General features: G+C 30.8%; 1 protein-coding gene and 1 long non-coding RNA gene across 2 annotated transcripts; one reads left to right on the top strand and one right to left on the bottom strand.

Moving 5' to 3' along the window:
• The first annotated feature begins 9,245 nt into the window (after nucleotides 1-9,245).
• LOC105122323 (dehydration-responsive protein RD22-like) lies at nucleotides 9,246-11,119 on the top strand. The gene is made up of 3 exons (XM_011021370.1): nucleotides 9,246-9,379; nucleotides 9,515-9,620; nucleotides 9,771-11,119. The coding sequence occupies exons 1-3, from the start codon at nucleotides 9,317-9,319 to the stop codon at nucleotides 10,829-10,831; spliced, it is 1,230 nt and encodes a 409-aa protein (XP_011019672.1). The 5' UTR covers nucleotides 9,246-9,316; the 3' UTR covers nucleotides 10,832-11,119.
• On the bottom strand, nucleotides 9,607-13,587 carry LOC105122322 (uncharacterized). The gene is made up of 3 exons (XR_841681.1): nucleotides 13,575-13,587; nucleotides 12,431-12,432; nucleotides 9,607-9,684 (listed from the first exon to the last, which is right to left on the bottom strand). It is a non-coding gene; the product is annotated as an uncharacterized LOC105122322 (long non-coding RNA).
• Between the last annotated feature and the right edge of the window lie 5,153 nt (nucleotides 13,588-18,740).

The raw sequence follows: 18,740 nt of genomic DNA on the forward strand, positions 1-18,740 counted from the left end.
GCATATCAATACAAAAATTTCTCCATAAACATTTTTTATAGAAGGTGCATCGTTACAATATCTGGATTGAAATTTTTTTATTCTTACACCTCTTGCATGGATATTTAACATCATCTCCACTAATATTTCTAAGATTAGATAATACATAATTAATAAAACCTTAAACCTCATTACAAGAATCTATCATTCTCAACCTTTTAGGTGAATCTCGATACATCCATTACTTATATCAAACTTCTATAAAATAATAATGATAACATGTATTAATTAACTATGTTAATTAAAGAAAGTTTTTAAAATATTAGTTTAGCTCAAACTTGTTCAATCTATTTTAATTTTTCTCTTAATTCATTATCAATTATCTATATAAAAATCAAAATTTTACACTTTTATCTAAAAGTATAACTCGTCAATAAAATTGACAAAAATATAAAACAAACCTAAGAAGCAATTATTTATTTCATCAAAAACTACCAAAGTCAAAAATTTCATATAAGTTTCATCAATTTACAAATAAATATAATTTTAAAAAATTGATAAAAATATAAAACGAACCCGTTAAATAAGCCATTATTTATTTCATCACTAAATACCAAAGTAAAAAATTTGATATAAGTTTCATCAATTTACAAAAAAAAATATAGTTTTAAAAAATCTAAAACAAATCCTAACATGTACAACAAATATAATTTGTATGTGAAAAAACTATAAAAAGTAAAGAACCAAATAAAAAAAATTAACATTTTAAATTATGTTAAAATAAAAAAAAAGGTAGATTTGCTTACTTAAAGTGAAAATTCCTTAATAAAATTTTAATTAGAACATGGATGTTGACAAATCAGTGTTGTGATGGCTGAATTTGTTATGAGAAGTTGAATTGTGTTGAAATTGGGGGGAGGGAGTGGTTTTTTGTTGCAAAAACATATGCACAAGGAAGAAGAAGAAATGAGAAAGGGGGAGAGAAAAGATGATCATTAGGTCATAAGTTAAATATTACCAATGAAATAACCGATAAAATTATTTTGTCAATAACTTTGTTGATCTTCTATCTGTAAAAATATCATATCATCGTACAATTTATTTTTTTAAATCCCACTGTAATACCATTTATAATGTCATTGGTATATACTAAGGGATTTTTCCTGCCAGGATATTTAAAAATGTACTTTACAATTAAGTTAATTTTATCGGTAATATCGTTAATAAAAGTTACATGTGATTGTACTGTTTAGCTTTTTTATTTCTTATTTTCCCATTATAATTCCGTTTATGTTTACTGATAGATATATGGATGAAAAATTCTTTCAATAAATTTCACCGTAATATATTGATAAAAAAATTTCATCAGTATTTCTATTTGTATTTATCAATTTTTTAGTAGTGTGTCCACTTGGACTCAGCATGTAATTGATCTAAAGATGTTGGGTATGACAACTCGATAGATTTATATTTGTTCAGACTTGGTGTGTAGCTAATCCAAGAATATTGGGTCAGACAACTTACTAATTATATGTCCGCTTGAACTTAGTACATGGATAAGCTCAAGTATGTTATACCTAAAATCACGTAGATCTATCTAATCTAAGTTTGGCATTCAATCAAGTTAAGGATGTTGATTATGGATACAAGCTTCGACCTACAACCTTTTTATTAAATTGTTTTGGCTAGAAACCTAGGTTTGTTTATAAAATGTAAAAAATTATTATGTTTGTTTTAAAAAATAAAGAGAAGAAATTATAGATTAATTACAATCTATCTAGCTGCTTGGCTCATTCATATAAGAACATAGAAAATTACACGAGAAAAGGAAGATTAGAGTTAATTCCTTTCCTCGGTCTTCATCATTCTCACCAAACAAAGAGAACATCCAATCCCTTTCCGTTTTTTAGGCAAATTTATACGTCGTTAGGAATTGATAGGATTTGTACTTGTGTCATGGGCTGATGATGTTTTAATCAAGAAAATCTTAGGAATGATCATATTTGTAGGTAAATATTGCAATATTTTGGTTCACTCCATTGTACTTGATGGAATTTATGCTCATGTCTACTGGTGAAGGTGCTCGAACATGTAATATATATATGTGTGTGTCTGATGATGCTTGGGATCCATATGGGACTTTGTTTACATGGAAAGCTTTTATGGATTCTTCTCTCACTAACATATGATTGCAAACCTCCTATTAAAATAAGTTCAAAAGAGAACTTTTATGGAACAAAACAACACTTATATTCCATCAAGTATCATTGAGCACAAATGATGTATCTATTTGATTAAGACATCTTTGATATGAGAGGAGAAGGGAGAAAATTTTAAAATCAAACCCAAGCAATCTCTCAAAAGCTAGCTAGAAGCAAACATTCTACAAGTCCCGGTTTTTTTACATATGCAAGGAAGTAAATGCTACTTTATGAGAATCATTTCTTCCACTCTCTTGAAAGGGCAGCTACTATATATATATATATATGATAGAATCATTGTGGGCACAACTTCCACTCTTTCAAGCTTTTTTAATTATTGGTTATATTATTAATTATGTTCTAATCACTCAAGTCTGAAACTTGATTAGACTGCCGTGGGGCCACAACTTTTCCGTGATTTAAAGTGCATTTGTCCTCAAACCCTTTTATGATTCGAAGATTGTAAGCAACCCACATGAATTTGTAACTTGATTGACACCATTAATTAGTATGAAAACATTTAATAAACACCTTGTAATGAATAATATATTATATATTACTGAAGGAACCATTTCCATAACTCGAAAGATTCTTAATCCCAAAATCCAGTGATCAATCGGCAAGAAGATAATATAAACCAATCATGTATTGAAACCAAGCTGGCGAGTGCTGCTTTGCATTACCCCTAATGACAAAACACATTACATCCAATAAACATTGAGAAATTGGAAAGGAACATCAAATCAATATCATTTCAAACTTTAGTGTTCAATTTTATTAATATTTCTCAAATTCCTTTCTCCTAATTATAATATTTCAAGGCTCTTAATTATTTTCCTTTTCAAGAGAACATTGATATCATGATTAATAACAAGCATACATACACATGCATTGGACATACTTCACCCAAGACTTTTTAGGGCATTTCTTCACTTTTTGAGGCGAGACACTGTGATTTTCCTTTAAAGAATGCTTGCATGGTTGTTTTATTTATGTATTTGCAATGGTTTTCCCAGTAAACAATATGGGAATCATCTTTGAATAGCCGACCTAGGTTATTATCAAATGATGACCTATATATTGCATCACCTTTAATTCCCTTTGGACCACGATTTTTTTTGGATAATTTACTCTTGCGCCTTTTAGAGAGTAGTCTTTGTTTAAAAAATAATTATGTCATTGTAACGCATCACACCTTACAGCTAGCTAGCTCAAAAGGTATAAATCAAAATCAAATTAATTTATACAAAATGTTGAGGACACTAGCAATAAACTTCTTCTTAATACATATGGAGAGCCGGATAATCAATAGTGAATGGCTTCACGCAGTACTGCACAATGAATGCTCATGACTTTATTGAAGTGTTAAACCAATGAGATTCTTCATGCATGCTGAACTTAATCACAGCCCTTTTGGAAAGAGATTAGGTCGTGATACAACCAATCATATTGAGTTCGAGAAACTTTTTTCAATAAAAAATCAATAATACTAGAACAAAGCGAAGAGAGGAGCATCGATCAAAGTCCATTGGGTTCAAAATGCATACATTTACTATAGAAAATTCTTGAAAGTTGGAATCGAACATGATAAAATGCCATCATAAATGTGAGTTCGTGTGTGTGTGTGTGTGGAAGAATTGGTCTTCGGGAAAATCATGAATCCTTAGACAAGAGAATTGTCCAAAAATTAATGCAAGTAAAGCCATGGCATGCCGATCGATATCATAATTTAGATGTTCTAAGTTGCTTCAATCATTTCCCTCCCATTTTTGAATTCCCATACAACAAAAGCATATGGCAATGTAAACCGCCCCACCAATGTTTCCATGCCAAACTACCATCACAAGGATTGACTCATTGAGCTATAGTTAAAAAAAATATGAAGTGAAAAAAAAAATCTCTTTAATGAGTGGAAGACACTGTGCCCACCAAAGAGATTAGTAGGAAGAACACAACAAAAGGCTAGCAAAAGGAACACATTAGTGGACAAAAGCTTGTTTTTAGATACACTTGATGAAATGGCTTACATGTGAGAGCAGAAAGATTAAAAAAGATAGTGCCCAACAAAGATAGGATTTAAAGATAGTAGTAGTTCATATATAAATGAGAAAATAAAGAAGGCTTAACCCCCAAGCTTTTGCAACCTCATTTTGTTAGTTTTTGGCCTCATTTTGAGCCATCCTTGCATGAAAATGTGCTTTCTTTGTTTATTTTTTGGTGCTAGCTTTGTTATTTAATATATATTGAAAGTAAAGAACCAAATGCTTGAAGCAAAATCAATTGAAAATGTTGTTGATAGGTGTTAATGTCACTCGACCTTGCTTAATTTAAAGACAGCCGGCCAAATCTCATTCACGTTCCAGAAGCTAGGAGGAAATTGCTTCAATTATGTTAGAATTAAAAATAATTATTAATTATACAAAACAAAATGTCAAATTTAAACTCAGAATTAGAAAGATGTTCATCAACATACAAATTCTAATACATTTCAAAACTCAACTAGAGAAGGAATCGAGGGAATCGGTATTAATTATACATGAAATTCGAACCCTCTTGATTAGCTTTTAACTCAAAACTAACTACTAGGTATTGCTTTTCTAAAGAGAGAGAAGGATAACACGTAAAAATCAACTCAGAGTTGATCCAATCAACTCGATTGTTCGTGTGTGTGTGTGTCTATATATATATATACCATGCATTGATTTGGTTCTATGGGATGTGAGAAAATACACTGGATTTGAGTGGTTTAGTAATTGTGGAAGCCCAAATGTCTAGCACACTTGAAATTGGTAATGAAAAGCCCAAGATCTTGTGAGCCGAAAAATGTTGTTCAAGATAGGCTTGAAACCCAAAGAAGGAAAAATGGGGTCCAAAATAGGACCGAAAAACAGCCTTGTAGGCTGAGTTCCTCCTTGCTCAGGAGAAACGTAAATGAGCACCACCGGAGCGGTTGGGGATCGCCTGAACATCTTGCCGAGAGTACCTACGTTCAGATTATTTTGCTTTAGATACACTATAATTGCCAGACGGTTGGAAGACTGATCCGGAAAAACAGTGTAGGTTATTGAATTATTAAGTTAATTATTTTTATTATTTTTTCAAAAAAAAAAATTTGATGTTAAATTAAGAATGTTAATTGGATCACTAAAACCTGACAAGATCCATCGATTTTAGCCAAGTCAATGTGTTATTTTATTTTATTTATAACCTGGCTTAAATTAAATTTCAAATTATGAATTGTTTTAATTAAGTCAAGTCGAGCTGAACTAGCTTTAACAATTATAGAGTAAACCAGTTATATGAAATCTCATGTTGTTTTAGGGTTTTTAATATTCTATTTTTTTAATCAAAATAACTTTTTATTTTTGAGTAATTAATATAATGGAATTCTTTATTTATATTATAGTAAAATCTTTAAATGAAAACTCAATTTAGTAAATAAATTTTCTCAAAGCATATAGCTAAGTGGTTATCTACAATATTGAGATTGACTTGAAGAAATAAAATATGAAAAAAGAAGTAGAAGAAGAAGAAGCTAGGAATTGTTCTGTTGTGTCTCTTAAAAAAGGGAAATAGAAATAACAATACTTTAAATAAATAAATAAAATTACTAAATTATTTAGTAAATTTAAAAGAATGAGGTGTCAACTCATCTTCTATATATTCATATGAACTATGAAGGAGATAGCCTCTTTTTTTTCTCTCTCTCTTTTTTTAATATCATCTTTTATTTCTCAATCTTATTTTTCAATATTTATTTAATTATTTTTTATTTTTCAATTTTATCTTTCAATATTTGTTTAATTTTTCTTTGTAAATTATTTTAATTTATCTTATATAAAGCTATCATAATCTCAAAAAAATATTATGATATTTATTTTATACTCAAATTTACAAGTATTTATTTTTGTTATATCATAATTAAGTAAAAATTACTTAAGAAAACAAATTTGCACAAGGGATTGTGCTTAAATATTTATTGTTTAAATAAAAATTATGAAGATTTTATATGTTAATGTCTTAATATTAAAAAAAAGGTATCATCCTAGATTTTTTATTTTAAATTAGATTATATTTTTTATTAGTTGTTTAAGTTATTTTTGTATCTATCAAGTCGATAAAGTTAAATCAAAGTAACTCTTAAACTATTTAATTTTAAATCTAAACTAGATAAATAGTTAAATCAAAAAATTTAAAAGTTAACCCATAAAGTAGAATTTAATAATTATATCAAATAACTTTTTATGGTCTAAATATTTTTTTATATTTAGAATTTTTTTATTCAAGCTGCAGCATATCATGACATTGATATCTAATACAAATTTAAATAAATTTTAGGTTTGTCCGGATTGTTATTCTATAGAAATAATATAATATTAGGAAAATAAGTAATTATAGATTTTTCCTTATCCAAAATCATTTCACAGTTGATCACAGAAAATTCATTAAATGGTTGCAGAGAGCCAAAGTGTAGTATAAATAGGACCTCTCAAACATCAAGTTCTTCGACTCGCTTGATTTATGACAACGTAGCAGATTAATCTGATAACTCGTTGAACAGAGGTTGAGTTTTAAATTAAATTTGAAAAGATTGACTTGGTCAGATTTAGTTAACCTCATAAATCAAAATATGTTCCGATTTAACTTTATTTAAAAATAATTTTTTTAAATCAAAATAATTTTATTTTATTTCAATAAAATCTTTAAATAATATTATTTTAAGTTTATCTAGATTAACGAGTACCTTACCGTGCCAAGCTTATTAACTTTACTTTAAAGGACATTAATCTCCTTTTGTTTCTACCTTTTTGTCTCACGGTCTCACCCAAAAAGAAAACAAAAGAGGGAGGGAGGGAGGGTATTAATCTGAGATAAATCATTAAAATCAAAATTTTGAGAGGGAGGGAGGGAGGGTATTAATCTGAGATAAATCATTAAAATCAAAATTTTGAAATCGGTTGATGTGGCTGGCTAATCTCAAGCTAGAATTGAATTGAGCTGAAAAAAATAAAAATAAAAACTTGGTATGACCCAACAAGACCTAGTTAGAAATCCAGTTACAACCCAATGACTTTTATTTTTTTAACTAAAATGATGTCGAATTGATTTTAAAAAAAATTGACTTTGACAACCTAGTGATTAATCAAAACCATCTAGGTGGTGGCCAAGTGGTAAAGACTTGGGATTAAGGGGTTTGCTCCCTTTGTGGTCTCAGGTTCGAGTACGTGGTTGCTCATATGATGGCCACTGCAGGTTTACATGGTCGTTAATTTCAGGGCCCGTGAGATTAGTCGTGGTATGCGCAAACTGGTCCGGACACCCACGTTAATCTAAAAGAAAAAAAAAAACCTGAAACTTGAGACTTGTCAAATTATAATTAAAACCATAAATCAAGGTTAGATATATAATTGAAATGCAATTATGCAATCAAATTATAGCATCACCATAATTATTGATTAATAATTGAAATGCAATTATGCAAGTAGCATGGGCGGGTGAAGCAACTTGAGGCATTATGAGGTGGTTTGGCATTAGGGTTTTCAGTTCAATTGAGCCAGGTAAGTGGACATGGTGCAATATTGTTGAGTTCCTTAGTCAATGAAGGACAGAATAATGCAAATACCGCACCTTATTGAAGTTAGAATTCAGTCACATTAATTAATGCATACTAGCTGGGAAAGGTGAAACTAAAACATAAATGATAGCATCTAGAACATTATTTATTGGTACGGTTGGGAGAATTGATTTTTAAAAGTGTTTTTTAATTTAAAATATATTAAAATGATATTTTTTTATATTAAAATATTAAAATCATGTAAAAACACTTGAAAAAATGTTAATTTATTTTTTAAAATAAAAATTATTTAAAAAAAAACAATTTGTAATGCAAAAACAAACATTTACAAACGTTAGGGCATCATCAGCTTCCTAAGAGTTTGAAAATTGCGTTTGATTACTGTTTGAAACAAAAGAAACAATATAATTGAGATGTGTTTCTTATCTCTCTTGTTTTGAAACAACAGAAATTTATTAAAAAAATATTTATTTTATATTTTTATATTTATCTCTTCAATTAAATATATTTTTTATTTGTTTATATTTTTTTTATATTCCAAGAAACCAACTAAACACAACCTAAATAAATATATGTCTACTTATGGCGAAGCTATCATAGCTAGTGAGTATCCTTGATAGGAAGATGCAATTTATTTTTTTAAAAAAAATATTTGACAATATATTAAAATAAAAAATAAATTGTGCATATTAAAATTATTAAAAAAATATTAATTTGATATTTTTTAAAGTAAAATATAATTTAAAAATGTATTAAAAAGCACAAACTAACACAAATCCAAGCACTCACGAGTCAAATAGTTGATATCAAATATTCAAAAACACATGGCATTCTTTTCCTTAATACCATAGATGATCCCATGAGAGCATTATGTTATTGCCACGATAGTTTCCAGCCATTATTGATAAATCCTCAACAAAAATGAGTGCAGAAGGAAGATTTTTGAAAGGAACAAAATCCATTCCAACCGTATAAGAAAATAGCCCAAAAAACATGATATGATAATCGGAAAAAAAAACGTAAACAAATCCATGCTGAATTTTGAATAACATAACCATGGAAGATGGGTAGTCTCTACCCCTCTACGTACTTCACCCCATTAATATGGTGGTTGCTTGTTAAAATCAAGCTAAAAGTCTAAGCAAATAAGACTGCCCCACATCTCAATTTTTATGAATGCAATGAACAGTAACCGACAATGACGTCCAGAAACGATGAGGCATTCTGTCTCCATGTTTGCAGAGAGTGAGTATACATTTTCAAGAGCAAAATCTAAACCATTACTTGCTGATTTGTTCTTGTGATCTTCACCCTTACACGCAGAGTCCATCGCCTCTTGTTTTTGTTACATCTGTCACGTTTGCATTTAAGTGAGTGGCCCAGGTGCAGTTGCAAGTTATTAAGCTGGCTGCCAAGGTAGGTGACGAGTTGCTTCAAATTGAAGAGCAGCCTCCCTGGTCCTCAGAAATCCCTCCATAAATTTTGCAAGCAACTTGCTATCTCCTACAATATCTGCGCTTAGCTTTCTGTTCTTCTCTCATTATAATACCTACCTAGTTTTATGTTGCACGATAAGAGACTAAAAATGGAGTTCCATCTTACACACATTCTTGCTTTCCTTTCTGTACGCTTCTGAATCTTCACTTGTTTTAACACATTAGAGATTGGTGTTTCGGATGGTTTTCTCTGTTTCCAGTTCTACACTTACTTTCCTATTTAATATCTAATGAAAGTCTGTATTTACCTTTATTTATTGCAGTTTGCACTTGTGGTAAGCCACGCTGCCTTGCCACCTGAACTTTACTGGAACTCTGTGTTGCCTAACACTCCTATGCCACAATCTGTCAGAGATCTTCTACACCCAGGTGAGAATTTAAGAACCAAACTACTCTCTAAAAAACTCTTGCTTTTTTTTTTTTGGCAACACTCCTATGCCACAGTCTGTATTTCTGCTCGCCTTTTGCTGTGTTTAAGGTAAAGAAAAGCACTTCTAATTGATGTCACTAAAATTGCAGACTTGGTGGAAGACAAAAGCACTTCTGTTGCTGTAGGGAAGGGTGGTGTAAATGTTGATGCAGGAAAAGGGAAGCCAGGGGGCACTGCTGTTAATGTAGGAAAGGGTGGTGTGGGTGTTGATGCAGGGAAAGGAAAGTCTGGAGGAACCAAAGTAAATGTAGGAAAGGGTGGTGTGAATGTTGATGCTGGGAAAGGAAAGCCAGGCAGCGGCACCCATGTCAGTGTCGGAGGCAAAGGTGTTGGTGTTGACACTGGAAAGCCAGGGAAGAGAACCGATGTTGGCGTTGGCAAAGGCGGAGTATCTGTGAGCACAGGGCACAAGGGCAAGCCCGTAATTGTCGGGGTACACCCAGGGCCAGACCCGTTCAACTACTTATATGCTGCAACTGAGACTCAACTCCATGATGACCCAAATGTAGCCGTTTTTTTCTTGGAGAAAGACATGCATCCAGGCAAAATTATGAACATGCAATTCACTGAAAACACTAAGACAGCAACTTTCTTACCACGTCAAGTTGCCGATTCAATACCCTTTTCATCTGACAAATTGCCAGAAATCTACAGTGAGTTTTCAGTGAAACCTGGATCAATGGAAGCTGCGGAGATGGAGAATACAATCAAGGAATGTGAAAGCCCTGGAATTAAAGGAGAGGAGAAATACTGCGCGACTTCACTAGAGTCAATGATTGACTTCAGCACTTCCAAATTAGGAAAGAATGTTCTGGCAATTTCCACAGAAGTGGACACCCAAACCAAGATGCAGAAGTATACAATTAAGACCGGAGTAAAGAAGATGGGAGGAGACAAATCTGTAGTGTGCCACAAGCAGAACTATGCATATTCCGTCTTCTACTGCCATGCAACGCAAACCACGAGGGCTTACATGGTTCCCTTGGAGGGTGATGATGGAACAAAGGCTAAAGCTGTAGCAGTGTGCCACACAGATACGTCAGCATGGAACCCAAAGCATTTGGCTTTCCAGGTGCTCAACGTTAAGCCAGGAACTGTGCCAGTCTGCCATTTCCTTCCTCAGGATCATGTTGTGTGGTTTTCCAACTAGAAGTTTGCAATCTGCAGTCCTGTCATTTCCTTCTCATCAGTCAACAGTAGTTGAAACTGGAATGTTATTAAGTTATGATCTATTTGTTTTCATAATAATAATGTACCTATAAACGATTCAGTGTCTTTTATTAGTTTTTATGGCTCTTGTTCTCTTGGTCTTCTTTAGATTGTGGTAGTGTAAGTATATCTACTTCTTCATTAATTCAGCTTTGTAGTCTTTTACTCTTCCTTGATTATAAAAAGCTGAACAGAACAAGGAATAATAAGATTGCTTCTGGTATTGAGCGGGAGCTCTACCATTTACCCTTTCAATTCCTCTTTTTTATATTTTATTTGTTTCTGCTTTTATTTCCAATAGATTTGATATCAAAGCTATTTGGTTTACATGGCTTCTTCATCTAGCATTTTTACCTTTTTCTATACAGCTATCAGATTTCAATTACTATTAAAAAATATCCATTACAAATAAAATTAAAATTTATTGTTAAAAACACTCAGTAATGGAATTAGATACGGATAATTTCATATGTAAATAATAAATACTAAATTTTTAGCACCAGATTATCAATTACTAATTTTTTCAGCAATAACTTATTCATCGCTGAAATTCAATTGCTAATTGTATAGATTAGCAATGGATATTCCATTGCTAATCACCATCGCTGATCAACAATGAATATTGTGTTGTTGATCAACAATGAATATTTCATTGTTGATCTGGTGTTAATTAGCAATGGAAACTTTGTTATTGATTTTTTCAATAACTATTTTTTTAAAACATGAATTTTTTAATTATTTTTTTAATTTATTGAATTTTTTTAATTATTATTGGATATTTCAAAAATTATAGATAAATATATAAAGAACATAAATTAATACTAGAAATTATTTTATCAACAATAATAAGTCAAACAAAAATAAATTTCATAATAAATTTCTAAATCTTGTTAAACTTACATCAAAATAGATAAGTCACAATTTAATAAATATATTCTATCATAAAGATGGGGGTGGAAACAAGCCAAAATAATGTTGATCATCATAAGATAAGATTGGTTTATGGTGGTTGAGGCCTAGATTGATATGCTAGATTAGATATAAGATACATAAGTATCATCATCTACGGAGTCACATATGATGGCATGGATAAAGTCATAAATACTGACATACATTAGTCTATATTTGATGTCCAAACTTGATATCCCATTTTACTAATAAATTTTGTGTTAAAAGTTATCTCCTATTGTACTGATAAAATATGACCATCTCTTTGTGATAGAAGTTATCTCTTATTGTGCTGATAAAATATGACCATCTCTTTTCTTTATTTGTTTTTTCAATGCTTAAATTGCAAAACAATTATATATTAATTTATGTTTTCAATGCCTGAATTGCAAAAACATTTATATATTAATTTATGTTTTCAATCAATGAAATGGTCAAACAAATTTAATGCCTTGATTGGAAATTCCTTTAATTCCTTCTTTTTTTATCCTCATTTTCCTAAAAAACTATTATTTATATTAATTGTATTTAAGAGGTTCGTACTTCATTTTGGTCTTCATTGTCATAAAAAAAATTTTCACTATATTAATACTCCTAATTAAGCTATGGTGTGCATAAAGAAAGAAAGAAAATGGGAGTTACCATCCCAAAACAATTTAATAATTTCATATTTATTATTATAAATGAAAAACAACAACATACAACCTAAGCTAAGAATCCTATTTAAAACCATGAAATTTTATTTTCCTTAAAATCCATCTATGAGAAGAGAAGTCTCCTATAATTTCATCAGATTTTTATTATATATAGATTTCTGCATCATTCTGCCAAAATATTCAACCATCTATTACAGACGTCCAATTTTACAATGTTAGTTGATTTCATCAACACATAATTATATCTAAAATAAAAATATATAATCTCATATCTTAAACTCTTTAAAGAATTCATCCTTATTATGCTAGTATTAAGAAATGAAAAAAGTGAATCAGTCTATAATGAGTAAGAATAAGCTGAATTTTCCAAATTAAATTTTCATATTGATCATAGAAATTAATTATTTTGATGTCATATGGATTGAATTGATGAAACACTAATATGAATGTAGTAAGAATATCTGTTTATTATTTCCCACCATCATTTTTTTCTTCGTCTTTTGTAATCTATACTTTTTATTGAAACAAAATGATCATTTACATTGTCAAACAATATTGTAGAAATGAAGTTTTCCTGCAAATATATGCAATAATTATTATTTTTAACCAAAAATTAAATATTTATTTGATCAATAATATATTACATAAGATCATCACATTAAATTAAAAAATACCGACAAACTAAAATAAAATTATGCCTATCTAATCTATAGTCACTGAATTGCATAATATGAATATTACAACTTCTCTTTCAAATAGGTGTAGTACAAAAAAAACCTTTAGAGACAAATTACACCATTATTAGCAAACAAAAGCCAAGATTTAATGATCATGCAATTTTTCTATAAACCAAGTTATCTTTTAAAATTAATAAAAAAAATAAACTACATTACAAACCTGGAAGACCTAATATGCACAACCCAAAAACTTGGCAACTCCAAATGCAAATAAATAATGTGATGTGATGATGAATTCAACAATCTGAAATTAAAAAAAATAAAAATAAGCAAGAATAGTAGTGTTAAGAAATTGAAAAGGTAAATTAAATTATAATGAGCAAGAATAGCATTACAAGAAAACTAATAAGTTGAATTTTCCAAGGTAAAGTTTCATATTTATCATAAGAATTAATTATTTTGATGTCACATGGATTGAATTGAGTTGAATTTGCCAGCACAAGAATTTCCTACAGATCATATTTCTCTTTCTTCTTTTTTGTCAAATTTTTATTCATAGTAAAACAATAATATTGATATGTGTTTTACTATAAACATTCATTTACCCTCCAAAAATAAATCACTTTTTCCTAGCTTAATGATGTGAGGTGCATGAGATATATAAGGCTAATTCTATGAGAAATGTCATGACATGAAGATGACTTTTTATACCTTTTTCTCAAGTACGTGTATGCAAATAGGACAGGCTATTGGTTAATCCATGGATGAATGGGAAAATAACAATAACAAGGAGGCTATTGGTTAATCCATGGATGAATGGGTGAAAATAACAATAACAAGGTTTTTTTGTTAAAAAAGGGGAACAAAAGTAGTTATCAATGAGAAAAAAAGGTTTGACTTTATCTACAAAATGGACAATCAAAAATATAAATTTTCTACTCAAAACAGGAAAAGAAATATAAAAAATTAATGATGAACAATTTCACTCTCTCTACTCTACTATATTGAACACTACTAAACAAGAATAATTTCACTGGAGAAAGGTTGATGCTAAAGAAAATAAGTGAAAATGATATAGTATGCAAAACATTGTTAACCAACCAAACACTTTTCACAATATGCGAGTAAAATTCATGGTTTAACTTTTATTGACGGGCCCTATCACACATTACCCATATTTCTCTTCTGAAAAACCACACACTTACACCCAGCAAAGCAAAACGAACCAAAACCCCAGAAAAAACCTCATTACCTAACCAAGCAACAATGGAATCATCATAGAACCATGAAGATAAAGAACATTACATTAAGAATAAAAAACATTAGCATGAGATGACAACTTTATTTAACAAATTGTCTGTAATAAATTTATAAAATTATTCTATAAAATTAGCTAATAAAATAATAAATATTCTCTCTAAATTACAAATACAATCTCTCAAATATGAGTTTCTCATTATATATGCTATCTTAATTTGCCGCACCATATTTTTTTCATACAAGATGGAATCCTTGGAAATGCAAATTCACTGAAGAAGAAATTAAGAAAGTGACAAATGATGTTTTTGAAAAATGAAGTCTTAGGAGCATATATTCATGAAGAAGAATTTGCAAAAGTGACAGAGATGAGATTTTTGGAGAAGAAAGGGACATATGGGTTATGGTTCTTTCAAAGAATGAAAGGAATTTTTCTCTTGAGATTGGTATTTGCCAGTTGTGTGAGGTTTTTTTTTTTTTTTGCAAGGTATACGCGGACTAATTAATTATTAACAGATCATTATTGTTTATTGTTTTTGTATAAAAGTCAAAATCTAATCTTTTAACTTTATCAGCAACGAACTTTTTTAGTGTAAATTTTATGCAACCATGTTAGCAATGAAAAATCAATTACTGATTCCTAATATATTAATTAATTTTTTAGTATCAGATTTTGTGTTGCTAAATCCGTTACTAATATTAAAAAATTAATATATATGTAATATGTTACTAATCTGTTGTTAAAGTTGCATTTGAATTATTCAATTACTAACATCAGATGTTAATGACCCTCTTTTTTAGTAGTGCATTTTGATGGAGATCATTACAAATATTGGAGTTATCAGATGGAGACTACTTTCATTTCATAAGACTTATGGACATTAATTAATGAGGGGTTTGTAAAACCACCCTAAGAAAAATCTTTTGTTTCCTAGTTTGAAGAAGATGCAAAAGATTACAAGCAGAATGTGTAAATAATTGCAACTACATTGAGAATAATACACTGGAGAGTAAGCAAATCCATTTATCCCATAATATTCTCTATTAATAAGACAAGAGAAGCATGAGAGATATTGAGAAATGAATTTTAGAGCTCTTAGAAAGTTATTTTTATTCGGTTACAGAATTTATAGAGAGAGTTTGAAAATCTTATAATGAAAGATAATGAGTTGGTTAAAAGACTTCTTTTTTAGAACTACTGAAATTATCAATCAAATAAGAGCTGTGGAGACAATGTTTAAGATAAAAGAATTATAGAGAAGATTTCTAAGAGCTTGTCATAAAAATTTGAACATATAGTCGATGTTATTAAAGAAACAAAAAATTTGTCAAGATTTTCAATTCATGAATTGATGGGACGTAGTCGTCGCTCGACGTCGTGTAGCGACAACTTTCAATTCATGAATTGATGGGATCTCTAAAAACGCATGAACAAAGGGTGAACTAGCATAGCAAGCAACCAATGGAGCAGACTTTTCCGATCAAAGCTAATTTTTCTGACAGGAAAAGGGCAAGTTTTCATAAATAATAAGAAAGAAGATCACTTTATAGAAGAAACTCATATGAAAAAACATGAGAAAGTTAGAATCATGATAGAGGTAGAAGTAGAAGCAGTGAAAGAGGAAGAGGAAGAGTGAATTTTCAACCAAAAGTAGGTAGCAATTCCTATTGGTCTTTTTATAAGGGAATTGGCCATGAAACTTGATATTGTTTCTTCAAGTGTATCAAATGTAAAAATTTCACTCATTTTGTTAGAAAGTGCGGGTATAAAGACAAGAAAAATGGCTATGAAGAAAACAGGAGCTATAAAAGCTAACAATGAAAGACATTAAATCATTTCAAATTATATTCAACACTTCCTTTTAATTTGTAGTCTTTAAAAACTCTTTGAATTACTAAAACTTCTTAGCTGGAACAGTTTTAGTGAGAATAGTTTTAGAGATTGAATCATCTTATATAGGTTCTTCATTGGTAAAAAGAGTTGAATCTAAATTGATCAAAGCACTTGAATCTCTTAAGAAGTTGTCTGTGGCTTGATAGGCATAACCTTCACGTTTGAATTTTAGTTTTAAGTTTGTTGGTTCACCATGAAGTTTCAACATGTTTCCTTTATATGCCATGGTTTTTTTTTAAATGCTTACATCATGATTTCTTGTGTCCATCATGGTTCCTTCATATGCCATGGTTAAAAACAACACTTCTCGTAATGCCTGATTTTAGGGAGAAAAAAACTTCTTGAATAGATAGCAGTAGATTCCTGCTAGGAATACGCCATCGAACCTCATCCAAACAGCTAAGAACATGTAAGCACAACTTTTAAAATGCAGATGATAACCATAAAAAATAAGCTGCAAAAAAGTCGTGGGATTGGAAAGTGCGCCATACCTAATAGCTCGTCCAACAACATGTGCAATCACCATGTCAATCAAGTTGGTTGACTTTAAAAAAGTTGGTTGACTTTGTAGCTCATATGATGAATTACTTTTGGATATAATGCCTTCAGTTATTCCAAACATAGTGTTTGGATTAAGACAGCAACCAGACTGCAAGATAAAAAATTAAGACAAATTTCAGATAAAAGTATGGGAGGACTAGCCCCACATGCTCTAAAGCCCATCACAAGGCATCACACATATTTTAAATTTTATCAAATGAATGTTATTGAAGAAGAAATTGGCAGCTCATCATCCTGTCATTCAAGCACTAAGCATGGCCTACAGTTTCTGCTCAGGTGGTATTTTCCTCAACTCCAAAAATAGAACCATGCCTCCCATAAGAAATTAGTACGTATTTTTTCAACTTAAGAGGAAAAAAGGGAGAGGATAAGAGCTTGTAGATAGAAATATGACAGATATAGGGAAGGAGAGATGGAGATGTGTAAGCAGGTAAGGAGATCGATACAGCCGGGGAGAAAAATTGAGAGAGTTAAATAGATACAAATAATGTGGAAGAGATAGGCTGAGGAGGAGTTGAGATAACGGAGTAATAGAAATGGTTAGTCCCAATGTATGGATCAGTGCTACAGGAATTGAAGATGGGCAAAGGATCACCGTGATATGTTAATATTTTTTTTCTTCAACTAGCTGTCCATCAATTCTACCCACTAAGTTACGAGTTCCGTTGTAGCGACACAAATGTTTCCTTTATCTCTGCTTCTTTTTATGAATGCTTATCACAGGAATTCAAAATCAGCTTGGTGAAGTCATTGCTGTAATGATATCTGCATTGCCATTAAAGATGCTAAGCTGTGCAAGTCATTGCTGTAATGATATCTGCATTGACATTAAAGATGCTAAGCTGTGCGGACATCACAATAGAAGTACAGGATTGGTGTGGATTCCCATTTCCTTGTGTTACTTATCTTTGAGATTTCGTAGCATTTTTGCTAGTTGTGCACCATATGAGTTGAATTCTTTAGCTACAAAACATTGTTAAAAGTCCTTTGAGGCAAAAATATAATACCTGGAGCAGAAACTATTATGATGGAAACTGAAAAATATAAACTTCAGAGTGATTCCAAGCAATGTTTAATGGACAGAGTCCATCCATGCCTAAGGGCACTGAGGCTTACATCATGTAAGCCCTGATAAGCCCAGGACGACCACTGGCTGGCATGTTCATGTCAATGATGCTAACCAATGACAAAGTCAACATAGATGGTGACCCACAACACTCTTATGCACTGGTTTGTCCCGTGGTATGGAAATAAGGAGTGCCAAGAACTGTATAATATTTCCAAAAAGCATGGAGACTGAGGTACAGTAAGGCCAGAAGCCAAATAAAATGCAGCTCATCTGCAATACATGCTTATCTCAACAAATTCTGCGTCCTTGTAACAATACATACCTTCTTTTTCCAACATCAACGAGTACTTTAGCAATTGCTTGGCATGAGGCATATTGGAACTTGGCTCAAGTTTTACTGGCACTTGCAGGATCAGCAGCCAAACTATGAAAACAAACAATCATTAGAACTCGTATTAAATTCTTGATGAAAATTAAGTATAAGCTAATGCAAGTTTGTGCAAGTTTCAAGTTTAAAAACTTTCATTGCAGTTAAATTCTTGATGAAAATTAAGTATAAGGTAATATAGGTATGTGCAAGTTTCAAGTTTAAAAAGTTTTCATTGCAGGTGTGTTAAAAAGTAATATAAATTATATTTTAGGACTTCATCTAAGAATTTCGGTTATTGGATTGAGAAAAAAATAACCCTGCACCCGTCTCCGAGAGAGAACAGGGCACCTAGCTGCTGAATAACAGAGTGCACAAATGATGGATTATTCCCTGCAATCACAAGATCATCCACATATAC

Source organism: Populus euphratica, unplaced genomic scaffold (assembly GCF_000495115.2).
Source record: "Populus euphratica unplaced genomic scaffold, PopEup_1.0 scaffold19.1, whole genome shotgun sequence".
Taxonomy (NCBI): domain Eukaryota; kingdom Viridiplantae; phylum Streptophyta; class Magnoliopsida; order Malpighiales; family Salicaceae; genus Populus; species Populus euphratica.

Excerpts from the sequence above, each read along its gene's own strand:
- LOC105122323 (XM_011021370.1), top strand. The coding sequence starts at position 9,317 with ATGTTGCACGATAAGAGACTAAAAATGGAGTTCCATCTTACACACATT. Across the intron at positions 9,380-9,514 it reads ACATTCTTGCTTTCCTTTCT|TTTGCACTTGTGGTAAGCCA; the intron begins GTACGCTTCTGA and ends TATTTATTGCAG. Across the intron at positions 9,621-9,770 it reads CAGAGATCTTCTACACCCAG|ACTTGGTGGAAGACAAAAGC; the intron begins GTGAGAATTTAA and ends CTAAAATTGCAG.